Source organism: Andrographis paniculata, unplaced genomic scaffold, assembly GCF_009805555.1.
Source record: "Andrographis paniculata isolate CXL003 unplaced genomic scaffold, ASM980555v1 Contig79END, whole genome shotgun sequence".
Classification (NCBI taxonomy): Eukaryota; Viridiplantae; Streptophyta; class Magnoliopsida; order Lamiales; family Acanthaceae; genus Andrographis; species Andrographis paniculata.
Genome location: NW_026137616.1, coordinates 879,388 through 891,628, shown reverse-complemented (window position 1 = coordinate 891,628; position 12,241 = coordinate 879,388). Strand labels below are relative to the sequence as shown.

Sequence of the window (12,241 nt, the reverse complement as noted above, 5' to 3'; positions counted from 1 at the left end):
GAGCACTTTGTATCTCTATGAATGATGCGACAAGTAGTGTTTGGTTTTTGCATTGCGCAACACCATTATGGTGCAACAAATATAGAGTCTATCGTTTTGATAAATCATGCCATTGGTGGCACAAAGATTTTTCATATGAAACATGCTTTCGCCACTTTATTGTTTTGAATCTTTCTTTGATTCGAATGCCAAGTTAGTTGATGGCTTTATTTGTAAGTTCTTAATAATTTTGAGAATTTCGTCTCTACTTCCAACAAATAAAGACAGCAATATTGGACTCAATTTTACCAAAAAGTGGCGAAGCCTCTTTACTTGCTCTAGTTCGAATAAGTGTTAATTCGAACACTTTGGTGCGAATGAATCCTAGATGGGCAATGTTTCTTTCATCACTTAAAAATGATTGCTTTGCTGACTTTGTTTCAGCACGAACCTCACAAAATCGAAATTCATTTCCTTTTGTAAGTACAGGCTAACAAATCTCTTCATGATAATTATTTCTATTCAAGCACAATAAAGAATAAAAGACTTGCATTTATCACCAAGAAACCAACAATATATTTCAAGAATTATTAACTTGCATTTGTTTTCGGGTTAAAGGGTAGGCTTCATGAGATTTGGATAAATTAAAAAATAATCACAACAACAATCTTACCATAAGTAAAAATAATTCGGATAAGGTATTCAAAATTATTTATATGGTAAATCATATCAATATATGATTTCCCTAATTATAAAAGGCAAGAATTCCTACATGCACTACTACTACAAGTCTACAAAATCTAATTAAAGAGCTAGCTCAGTTCAAGAATGGAAGAACATACAATATATATATATATATACTTTTGTGTGTGCTTGATCAAATGAACATAAAATTTGAATGAGGAAAGTAGCACATTAGTAGTAGATATATGTAGACTTCCACGTGCTTAAAAAGAAAGAACATGTTATTGCATTATGGGCTGCTGCAATAAATTAAGAAGATAAGTAAATGTAGTGATATTAATCTTATTCACAAATGGTTTGAATGGCAGGTGGGGTTTGGACAAAGGTTTGCCTTCCTGGAATTAGGATCTTGTACAGATATATTTTTCTTGTTTGTAAAGATTCCAGTTTATATGAAATATTAGAATCTAACCGAAGGAATTAGAATCTTGTCCAAACACATTATTATCGTTTGCAAAGATAATTCTAGCTGTCATTTTTTATTAATTATTCTCTCCGTTCACAAACTAATGCTTCTTACTTTTCTATTGAAAATGTCCAACAATTATGGCCATTTTTTTATTTTTATGCATAAAATTTACTCTTTTACCTTAACTTTATTTATTTATTTTTATACACAAAATTAAGGACAAATTTATTATTTTATAACAAAAACCGTAATTGCCTAAGAATACGTGCATTAAAAAAAAAAAGACCGAAGAGAATATTTTTTTCACACATAAATAGAAAGTCTATTATATATTTATGTCATATATAAAAATTATTTAATATTTATAAAGTGATATAGGGGTGGACTATGTTTGTTAGGCTATAAGCCCTAATTGTTTCAAATTTTTGTCTGAATATTGGAATTCTTTTTTTAAGATTTTTTATGCATTAAATATGAAATATTAAATAGAACTAGTCACCACATTTTCAAAGGGAAAGGCAGAAGGGTTTAGGGTGTCTTTCCAAACAGAGTATTAAACTCCGCCGAAAATTTATTCGATAAAAAATTTTAAAAAATAAAAAAAATTGAAGTACTCGAACCTAAACATTTGAATAATTATTAGAATTAATATATATTTATATTAGCAGCGGCATTCTTCTTTAATTCTCTTCCCAACTGAACTAGCCGCCAACCGCCACAACTACAAATAGTAAATTATATTTTAATTTTTTAGCCAGTTAGGCTCCGAACCTGCAGGATGGATCCTGAATGTGGGTTGGACCTAATATTTTTCTAACAAGGCAAGTCCAAGGCCTGCAAAACCCATTCATTCCCAATCTGCTCCATATCCCTAATTTTTGCAACTGTCTATTTATAAATAGGCATGCAGGCCGAGTGAGAGAGAGTCAATAAAAGAGATGAAATCCACAATTGATGAGCTCACTGGAGCTAGCAAAATATTTATTTCAAACTCAATCAGAAATTCAGTTGATCAAAATGAAGAAACAACAACAAGATTCAAACAGAACAATTCAAACAAAGAAGTGAAGTAAAACTTCAAAGAAAAGATACTTTCTTCATTAGCCACTTCTTCTTGGCATTTTGAAGTGAAGCCTCTTTCATATCCGCAAGTTCATGATGACAGCTTCAATACTGCATATCGACTGTCTCAAGCTCTGTCTTTGCCTTAAACTCATTGATGATTTCATTCTCTTCATCTGTTAGAGAAGTTGAAGAGCTCGGGTTCATTACGCTTGATGATGCAGTAGTCCATGAGCCTGCAGAGGAGGAGGAATCTTCTAATTTCTTCATGCTTTTGGTCATCAAGGACGGCCCGTAGCTCATCCTAGCATAATCAGCCAATTGTAAATCTTTCTTGCACATGGCATCTGAACTTGATGCATCAATGTATTGGGGCAATGCTCCAATCGATTCAATAGCACAATTGTTCTTTGAGACAGGTAACTCTGGGCACATGCTTCTCTCATTAGATTCTCGGTTCCGATGCCAGTGCGAATAGTTTCTGATTGCATTACTTCCCAAGAGATTTTCATTTTGAACCATAGCAGAGCCCTGAAAACTCTTTGTTCCGTTCAAGCTACCAGATGATGTTCCACAGCAGAAAAGCAATTGTGAAACTAAACTATCAATCATCTCAGCTATTAAGGCTGCATCATTTCCCGGTAATCTGAGATATATAACCATCTCCTCAGCAATAGATAGTGTAGTATCCTCATTAATATAGAAGAGAAAGTGAACAGTTTCCTGGCAAGCTGCATCATTATTACCTATTTTGTTGCAAACAATACGTTAAAATGCAGTAAAAATATGCAGGAAATAGTGCTTTTAAGATGATGTTTCTGACATTGGAATTTACATACCTGCATAGCTCACAATCTGCAGAGTTAATGAGAGTGAACTATCATCATGCTTTTCTCCTTTCAGGACAAATTTATTTAACTCATTGCATCTGTGAATTTCAAGAGCCGGCACTGGATTTTCAACGGTGCTTTCAGTGTAAGAGCTACCTGAAAGCTTTTTGTAAGAAGGTTCAACTTCCATCATAGCATTTAGTGCGGAGTTCAAGTGGTTGGTTGTAAATTCCGATATTTGCGGATGAACACAAGAATAATTATTGGGGTGTCCAGGCAGAAGGAATGGATCATTCAAGAGCTCAGCAGCACTTAACCTCTCAGATGCAGGAACCAAACACTTTTCAATAAAGCATCTCACTTCAGGGTCCTGTATTTCCCCCAGTGCAGCTGGTTTTATGCCCTAAAGATTTATAAAATAAAATAAATGCTTATGTCAAAAAGTGCATATCAGCACACACTAGAAGTAGAATATGTCGGGTAGATGTACTCACAGATGTAACCCTCTTAAAGATCTGGGCAGGATTTTTACATTCACTGTATGGGTATTGGCAGGTTATTAATTCTAGCATACACATTCCAAAAGAATAAATATCCACCAGCTCGTTGTATTCCTCATCGTAAAGCTCTGGTGCCATAAACTCAGGTGTACCTTAAAAAATAAACATTACTCCAAATTAAACTAGATCAGATAAATGGTCACAGACATTTCTTTCAAGCAGAACAATTACCGATGACACTTCTGGCAGTAGGTTGCTGCATTACTGTTGCAAATCCAAGATCTCCAATTTTAACCTCACCATAATTTCCATTCACAAAGATATTGTCGCATTTTATATCTCTATGAATGATGCGAGGATTATGAGTGTGCAAATAGTGTAAACCTCGAAGGATCTGTCTGGCCCAGTTCTTTATAGCTTTTATATCTACACACTTATGTTTTTTCCGGTACCTATATGAGAAGGAGACACAATCATTGAACATGAGAAAAAAAAATAGATGATAAGGGCAATACCTTGGCAGCAAAGAGAATCATAAAAGATAAGGAAACTCACTGCCTCAGGCTGCCAGAAGTGAAAAGCTCTGTGATCATGTTCATAGTTTTATTCTTGGGGTCCACCCACCAGCCAAATGACCGAACGATGTTTTCATGCTTCAGTGACCCTAGGAGGTTAACCTCAGAGTGTAACCTCCCACAGTGTGCAGGTGACTCAAGAACATCCGCAATATCTATTTGGTTCCAAGCAACTTCTATCCCATCAATTTCATCAAACCCCTTGTAACTAAGAAGAAAATTTTAAAAGTCAGATTTCATGTGAAAAAAAGGTGCCTGACAACTGCATTATAAAGAGAAGCTGAAGATAAGGGCAGGAAGCATACACAGTCTTGAATGCTCCCCTCCCCAGGATTTCATTGTACTGAAGGAAGGAAAAGAAAATGGTAATAAAACAACCGTGTAAGTGTATAAAGAGAAATTACCGATCTAACATGGCTTTCAAATGGAAAGAGGATTATATTACAGCAAAAGCATCATAGTAAACATTCTTCTAATTTGGTTTTCGTATAATGTGTTTTAAGTATAGTTTGTATATTTGCAGATAGTGCTTCCGAGATATATCAACGCCAGTAGAAGTATCATAAGCAAACCCCACATCATATCCACATTGATCACATAACAATAAAAGGCCAACCCATGCAAACAAACATGTTGAACTTCGAAGCTCATAACTAAAATTGCGTTTTTATTCAAAAGCTGTTAACAAATTGACAAACATTTACAAATATATTAAATCGCATAAGGCTAATTTTTAGGACTCTTGAGAATTGAGATATATCAAGCTTAATAAGGTATAACTTCACGGTGCCAAGAGCTACAATTTAAAACAAATGTGACCCTTCAAATGACTACACGACTATTGTTATCCCACCTGAACTTTAAGATGCCAAATGAATCAAATATAAAACAAAAACTTAACATAATACAATACAGTGCAAAGATTAGTAAAACAAAACAACCAAGCTATCAGGAACCTAAGTTTTCATAAGGCTATATATATATATATCCATACTTGCACCCATGTAATCCACACCATCAATGCAAAAGTCTAGAGAACAGAAATATACAATTTAAATCTCAAAGATAAAAGCTTTACCTGAATATATCGCCCGTCCGAGGACGTATCTAAGATTTCAGGCTCGGTAACCTGCTTATTAGCTCCCATTCTCCCTTTCTCAGCCCAGAATTCATTGCTAGCAATATTCATCTCAACAGAAAAAAAGGAAAAACAATGAAAAGGAAAATAAGAAAACGAGAGAAAAATCAAGCAAGCTGTACAATTAGGATTCGGGTTATAGATCGAGGTCTTCGGAGAAAGCTTCACAGGCGACGGAAAACGAAGTAATGCCCGACCTAAATCGAAAAGGGCATCCGAAGAAATTCAACTGCAGCGAATGCAGCGAAGAATTAGATCTCACTTCTCCTCGGATCAACCTTCCCATCTCATTTATTAATTCTTCAATCAACAAACAAAAAATTCAAGGGAAAAATAACAAAAACAGAATAAAAGAAAGCAAAAAGAAGATGGAGATATGTACAAAATTAGCAGGGGGCAAAGATTAGGGAGAGTGTTACGAAACCCTAGAAATTCAGCCCCTGTCTAATCATGATATATCAGGATTGGGGATTGGATCAAGCAACCCTAGGGAATAATTTTGGCCGCCCTCACGAAAAGCTCTTCAGAATATACACGAAGGAAGAAGGATTTGATGGCCGACAATCACTTGAGAAAACAAAGAAGATCGCTCCAGAGAAACGGCTTATAGAAGATCGAAGCGGCAATTCACCATTATATTGGCGAAGCGGTGGCTTTATAGAAGGGATATGAAATAAACTGCGACTTTGCCTTTAAAGAGAATGCCAAAAATGCGACTTTGAGCCTTTGAGCGAAAAAATAGGTATATATTGTTTATATTCTAATATTTGTTAAACTGAAAATAAGTTGCGATAAAATAATATTTCTGTTATTTGCAACGGAACAGATTAGATTATAACCCGTTATTATAAGTAACATAGGTGCAAGCAAATTCTAAAAACTGTATCAAATAAATTATACTAATATAATTTATAATAATATTTTAAATAAAAAATAAGTATAATGTATTAATTTAATTTATTTATTGATTATATATTACATGTGGTTTAATCGAAGGGATTATCGAGGATGACTTGCTGAAATAACAAAGCTACCGGCCATTGATTTTTCAACAAGTACGCTGACTTTGGCCGGCGACGGCGTCGTTGGTTTCGAAGATTTCCTTTATATGATGAATCGTCGTTAATAAGGTGCAAGAAGAGTGTATTATCGACAATGGGTACTGTAATGATCATAATTGACAATCCTGTCTGTGTCCTTAACCATCTTCAAGACTTGCATAAGGTTCTTCAATGGCGGTTTCAACTCATCAAGGCACACATTGCAACAGAGCCAAGCAATCAATGACAATCCATCATTCAAGTATTTTATACACAAGAGACCACAACAGAATTAAATGAGAGAGATCGAAATAAAGATTGGGGGGCATTTCTCTCCTGTTAGACTGACTGACTACTCACTACTTTTGATTTGTCACTTTCAACAAACCAACCAAACCAACAAACAAACAAATCTACTCTAGACCAAAGAACCAAGAAAATCATCGTCGGCTCAAACTTTACTTTCGACAAGCTATAGGCATCAGCGCCGAATGTTTCAAAAACTATACTTTTGCTCGCGTGTCTTGCTAAGGCATCTACTGCAAAAAGGGGTCGTGGCAGCGTGCAGCACCATCCAAGTTTTCGAAATTTCTTTGAATCTATCACAAGTTTGCACACTGAATTGTATCAGCCAAGTTGACAGGGAATGCCGAGACAGATTGATAGTTGTTGAATAACGGCATGGTTGAGCTGATATTGTTGCCAAAGTGTTCGTTCGCTTTAGACAGATTTCCACCAGTCATTTGTAAGAGCTGAATCAGAGAAGAGAATACTTCATGCCTTGTCCCATGCCGGTTCCCCTGAGAAAGGCATCGACAAGTTCTATCAACATTCAGGACAGCGAATCGATATGTGAATTAATACATGCAAGTCTTCTGTGTGTTTACCTTAGCTTCCACTATGAAGCTAGCCCATATCTTCGTTTCGCGAACTTCCATCACTCCCTTTAGGACTGTCAGGCCAAAGCCGCGAATTATATCTATAATCTCTAGAAAGAAACCACATTCTTCGTAAAGGATCTGCAACAGATCAGAGGTTGGAGGATGTTAGAACTTAGAATAGATGAAGAAAGAATCGTCTGTATTTAGTGAGATAAATGTCAGCTTGATTACCTCAATAAGCATTTGTCCGGGGGTACTAAGGTCCTCGATGATCAGCGGACAAACCATTGATTTATCGCCAACTTCGCACGCCCATGTTACTCCACCATCGTTTTTTGAGTGGCCCTTTTGGAAATTCCTGCTCTGTTAACCAACAAGTTCACAGCCACACATGTTACTCGAGGGATAGGTCATTCTTTCTATGTAATGCTGCATAAGTAACAAGAGAAGACTTTTACCTTGGACTTGTCGACTTGTTTCAGACTTTCCGAATGTTTTGCTAAGCTGCTCATGAAGTTCAAGTGCTTTATGGTTCGTTCCAACAAACGATCAATGCTCATCTGTCACAAAAGGCAGCCATTGTTTCAATTGGTTGTGATTATTGTTTCTAACAAGTTGTTCCTATGGGAACCATGAAGGATGCTTACCTTCTCTCCGTTGGGAATGAGCCCCCTCAACTCTGCAAGGCGATCTTGAATCATCTGTCGATCTTTTGGCCGTGGTCTGCTCCCTGGTTTAGCCTTCTTCTTCCCATTTTTCGCAGAGTCTTGTTGCTTCTTCAATGAGCTAGAGCTCCCTGCACCCATATTTGAGCTATCAGCAACACATAAGCCCATCGACCCCTTTGCAGAGGTTTCGCTTTTGAGATCAATGGCGGTTCTGATCTCAGAGTCTTGTCGCCATGAACCGATGTCAACTTTTCTTCTTTTAGCCACAGGTGATGGTTGATCCTCCAACCTAGTTTTGGAGAACGAACCGTACGAGCTGCTAGCACTACCGTCTAAGAGATGATCAAGGCCTAATCTTGAGAACAAACTGTTAGATGTTGCAACTTTGGATCCAAAGGCCTTTTCTGCCATGCATCCATTGATATTTGTATTGAAATCTAAGCCGGCACCATTCGAAACATTAAGCAGAGGCTGATCATTCCAGCTCTGAAGCTTTTGATCACAGCCCGTCTCGGCTCCCAAACCATTCAGCAGCTTGTCCACGCCAGACATGGCGTAAAACTTGCTATCATAGTTACTAGACTTGAATGCATCAGTAACAGAACTCTGCATAGAATTTGCTGGATGATTCTCAGCACTCAATTTGGAGACCAGAGTGTGTCCTGTCAAGTGCGACAGGTCATTACTAAGTGCGCTGAATGAAGCATTGCTCGGGCACGCCAAAGGCGAAAGCAAGCGAGTAAAGTCATCCATAGGACCAGTTTTACAGAGATCCTCGGCAACAGAGTTGTCCTGAAACAGTTCATCCAGAGTCGAAAGGCCGGATGATGGCCTTGGAGCATTCGAGCAGGTTGGATCGATTAAAGCAGTATAATCCCGAGCATTCAATGCATCCTTTGAGAATTGTGAACCCTCTAATGAAGTAGTTGCCAAGGCATTCAAGCTCGAACTGGGGCTGCATTCATAACTGCTGATTCCACCAGATGGTAAATGAGACCAAGATGCCGTGAGAGCCGAGCAATCAAATGAACTCCCCGGCTCATAAAGCAATTGATCTAATGGGGAACTGGACTTGCAGCCATTTTGAACTTGGTTCTCAATCAGGGAGGAAGATCCAGTGAAGTTCAAACTAGAAGACAGCAATTGAGATGGAGGGGATATCGAATAATTGGATCCAAAAAAACCATCAGAGTTGGCACAATCAGGGAAGTTCTCAGCAGCAGCGCCGGATGCATAGCACGGTAGCAATGTGCTAAACTGAGTGCCTGAATACAGAAAATGGCTGTCTGAAGAACTCTCTTGCAACTCAAGTTTCTGTCCCTCACCAATCCCCCGGAAACCAAGCTTGACTTGCTCAATGAAGTCCTTAAATTCAAGAACCTGCAAAAGAGGTTCATATAAGTGATCAAGTTAACATCACTTGATTCAGGATATAGACAGGTGGCTGTATATTGGGAGACATGTTCCAAACCTTACGAGTCGAGCCTAGCTGGACGACGCCCCATGGTTCAACAGATATTAAAGCAATAGTCTGCAATACATATTATTGGTATGAATAAACAATTTGGTTGCAGGTGAAAGAAGGTGTTGAAAGCTTAACTAAAGCCAACAAAAATGATTACCTTTAGTCCCAAAGAGAGTTGGGCGTCGAGAAGAGAATCATCCTGTGCAATATAGTATAGTTAATGGGATTCAGTAAAAAAATGCTAAGGATAGCTTAAAAGATCCAAATTGTGATCAAGAAGTTAATTCACCTCTAAAATGTCAAGACTTTGAGATGATCCTACACAGTTTTGCCTTTCTTGTAGGTCATCTAAAAACATCCACCTGTGGTTTCTTGTGAAGGCAGCTTGGCCAACAACTCTGAATTCATCCCAAAGGGCAAAAACTTATTTAGGCATCATGCAAATAAGAACAAATTTGATTCTTTATGACTAAAAAAGATTTTAACATATAGCTTAATTACCCTCCTCCCAGCACATGAACTTGCATCAGCATGTTATCAATCAAGGCTCTCATTTGCTCTTCATAGTAAGCATCTTTACATGTCAATAATCTGTCCATTGTGGAAATAATTACAGTGTAAAATCAGTATCATTAAATTTCATGCAAGAAATGGTGGATTGTCAAGGATGCAAAAGGAAAACACTAATGGACCTTTCACTAATTAACAAATGTGAGGGAACACAAGTAACTATTGTACTGGAAAGGTAAGTAGTGGAACTGGCAGGAAATGAATTTGACTTGTGTAATTCTGGCAACAAGACATTGATGGTAATGGAAAAAGGTGTGAAGCAGTAGGAAAAGTTGATGCTTTCTGTGAGGAAAAATAATAAAGGAAAAGGAGCAAGAGTGGAAGATAAAACACCAAATTTTTTATTCACTCCATGGGACAAATCGTTAAAAGAGATTTTTTGTGTACCAAGAAATGCATTCAGAAGAATCATCAAAGGAAATACAAGTGTATGGAGGAATTATCTTGTTGATGTGTTTCCAAAACCATCTCCCCAAGCAAAAAATTCATAATATCAAAGAAGTTTAGAGTAAATAATGAAAACCCTTTTGTCAACAGCAACAGTAAAGGAAAGGGGCCATAAAAGAAAACCTGTCCCATGGAAAAGAAAAATGAGCATAGACTAGCTTTGATTGCCCATGCTAATATGACAATATTGAGAGAGAGAGAGAGAGAGAGAGAGAGAGAGAGAGAGAGAGAAAGAGGGAGCTTACAAGGAATTTCTCTGATCAAAACCCCAGAAAATCCCATAGCACCATCCATTGCTGCAACAAAGACTCCTGAGGGTTTCTTTCATCACGGAATCCCTCTTTGCACTGTACATTTCTGCCAATTGAATCCAGCAGCTATGAACCCTAGCTAGAATTTTGCTTCGAAACCCGGTGAAGTTTGAAACATCAAGTTGCTCAGATCCCCGTCAAGAAACTCTAGGGAAAGGAGAAAAAAAGATGCAATCTTTCTTTCCGGGGAGGGAAATTGAAGAAGAAAACCAAGGTGGCTCCAAATCCAATTTGCTACAAGGTGAAACAGCAACGAAAATGGGGAGAAAACCACACAGAAATTAAAAGCAGTTTTGTATTATGTGTTTGGGAAAACAATGAAGGGGTGGGAGAGAAAAGTGTTTTCCCCCCACAAACAAGAAAACAGAAACAGCAGTGGTGATGGTAGCAGTACCACTGACTAAAGGGAGATGATGGTTGGGATGTCTGTCTGGAGTACTACTGCTCTTCTCCTCTCCCCCAAATGCCCCAAAAGCTTAAAAAGAACCCATCAAAGGAACAAGAAAGAGAAGTGGGACAAAAGCATAAAGTAGTCAGGTGAGAGAAGACAAGAGAGATGGAGGAGGAGGAGGAGGAGGGGAGAGGAAGTTGAAGTGAATTTAATATAAACAAATATACATATACATATACATACACACACATTGTTGGGGGATATTTGCTGGGATGGATGGATAGGGGGTTAGTTGGTGGGTGGGGTGGGGGTGGGGGCTGCCTTTTGTGGATTCAAGAAAACAACAAAAATCAGATAAAAGTTTAAATACAACAAAGATTTCCCTCAATTTTCTTTTTAGCAATGCATTTATGGTCTTTCTTTTACCTCTGTATTGTATCATCTCCATTTAATATGGACAATATCTTTGTGGAAGATTTTTCAGTTGAGAGAGATCATCACTTTCTTACATCTGCAATTCTAAATTATTTTCTCTAAAATGAAATGCAATTCATAGAAAAGGACATGATACAAAGTACCCATCAATTCCTTGTAACCACAGCTAGTTCCATTTTTTTACAAGAATTAAAAACCACCAAATATGTCACCATCGACCTTAATTATTAAGCCTTCCAATTAGCAGCAGAATCAAGTTCAATTAGGGTTTACCAAAATGGTTGGGTTCTGCAGAAACTTTCAAGAACAGTATGGAGGATATGGTCATTAATTATTAGATGCGCTACAAAACAGCCAAAGATGGAATTGCTGCTGCAGCCATGGCTGATGTTAATATATTTCCAGAAGCTCAGCCTGCAAATATTTTAGTAAGTGGCCAAACCAATAATACCAAAATGTCCATTTCAATAATCATAACTTGCAGAATTTATACATACAAAATCAAATTTTTAGAGGCCCCATTTGCTCTCACCTCCTCGAGAAGATCTGGCCCACATGTCATTTCACTTTCACCACTATCAAATTTCTTTAATTTAATATTATATATATATATATATATCCATTTTATTTTTGGGGAATAAAAATGTTGGCATGAGACAATGGGTTGGTCATTTATGGTCAAATATGTACATTGAAAAGATCCGATGGTCATTAAAATATAATATTTGTAATTGTAAAAGATATCTTTTATTCTCTTGGGAATTCAATGATGAATATTCATCATTAAAGATGATTA

General features: G+C 37.3%; 2 protein-coding genes across 2 annotated transcripts; both read right to left on the bottom strand.

The window, feature by feature from the left end:
* Positions 1-2,083: 2,083 nt before the first annotated feature.
* LOC127240333 (probable serine/threonine-protein kinase WNK10) lies at positions 2,084-5,883 on the bottom strand. The gene is made up of 7 exons (XM_051258952.1): positions 5,178-5,883; positions 4,405-4,442; positions 4,080-4,307; positions 3,756-3,976; positions 3,519-3,676; positions 3,034-3,427; positions 2,084-2,940 (listed from the first exon to the last, which is right to left on the bottom strand). The coding sequence occupies exons 1-7, from the start codon at positions 5,286-5,288 to the stop codon at positions 2,300-2,302; spliced, it is 1,791 nt and encodes a 596-aa protein (XP_051114909.1). The 5' UTR covers positions 5,289-5,883; the 3' UTR covers positions 2,084-2,299.
* Positions 5,884-6,502: 619 nt separating this feature from the next.
* LOC127240642 (transcription factor bHLH157-like) lies at positions 6,503-11,215 on the bottom strand. The gene is made up of 10 exons (XM_051259438.1): positions 10,554-11,215; positions 9,793-9,882; positions 9,581-9,689; positions 9,449-9,490; positions 9,298-9,357; positions 7,806-9,206; positions 7,617-7,718; positions 7,390-7,521; positions 7,165-7,296; positions 6,503-7,077 (listed from the first exon to the last, which is right to left on the bottom strand). The coding sequence occupies exons 1-10, from the start codon at positions 10,661-10,663 to the stop codon at positions 6,880-6,882; spliced, it is 2,376 nt and encodes a 791-aa protein (XP_051115395.1). The 5' UTR covers positions 10,664-11,215; the 3' UTR covers positions 6,503-6,879.
* Positions 11,216-12,241: the final 1,026 nt, after the last annotated feature.

Coding starts and splice junctions, on each gene's coding strand:
- LOC127240333 (XM_051258952.1), bottom strand. CDS start 5,288: ATGAATATTGCTAGCAATGAATTCTGGGCTGAGAAAGGGAGAATGGGA. Junction 4,308..4,404: donor AGGGGAGCATTCAAGACTGT/GTATGCTTCCTG, acceptor TTTTCTTCTTAG/TTACAAGGGGTTTGATGAAA. Junction 3,428..3,518: donor TCTTTAAGAGGGTTACATCT/GTGAGTACATCT, acceptor ATAAATCTTTAG/GGCATAAAACCAGCTGCACT.
- LOC127240642 (XM_051259438.1), bottom strand. CDS start 10,663: ATGTACAGTGCAAAGAGGGATTCCGTGATGAAAGAAACCCTCAGGAGT. Junction 7,522..7,616: donor AACAAGTCGACAAGTCCAAG/GTAAAAGTCTTC, acceptor GTTGGTTAACAG/AGCAGGAATTTCCAAAAGGG. Junction 7,297..7,389: donor CCGGACAAATGCTTATTGAG/GTAATCAAGCTG, acceptor GATCTGTTGCAG/ATCCTTTACGAAGAATGTGG.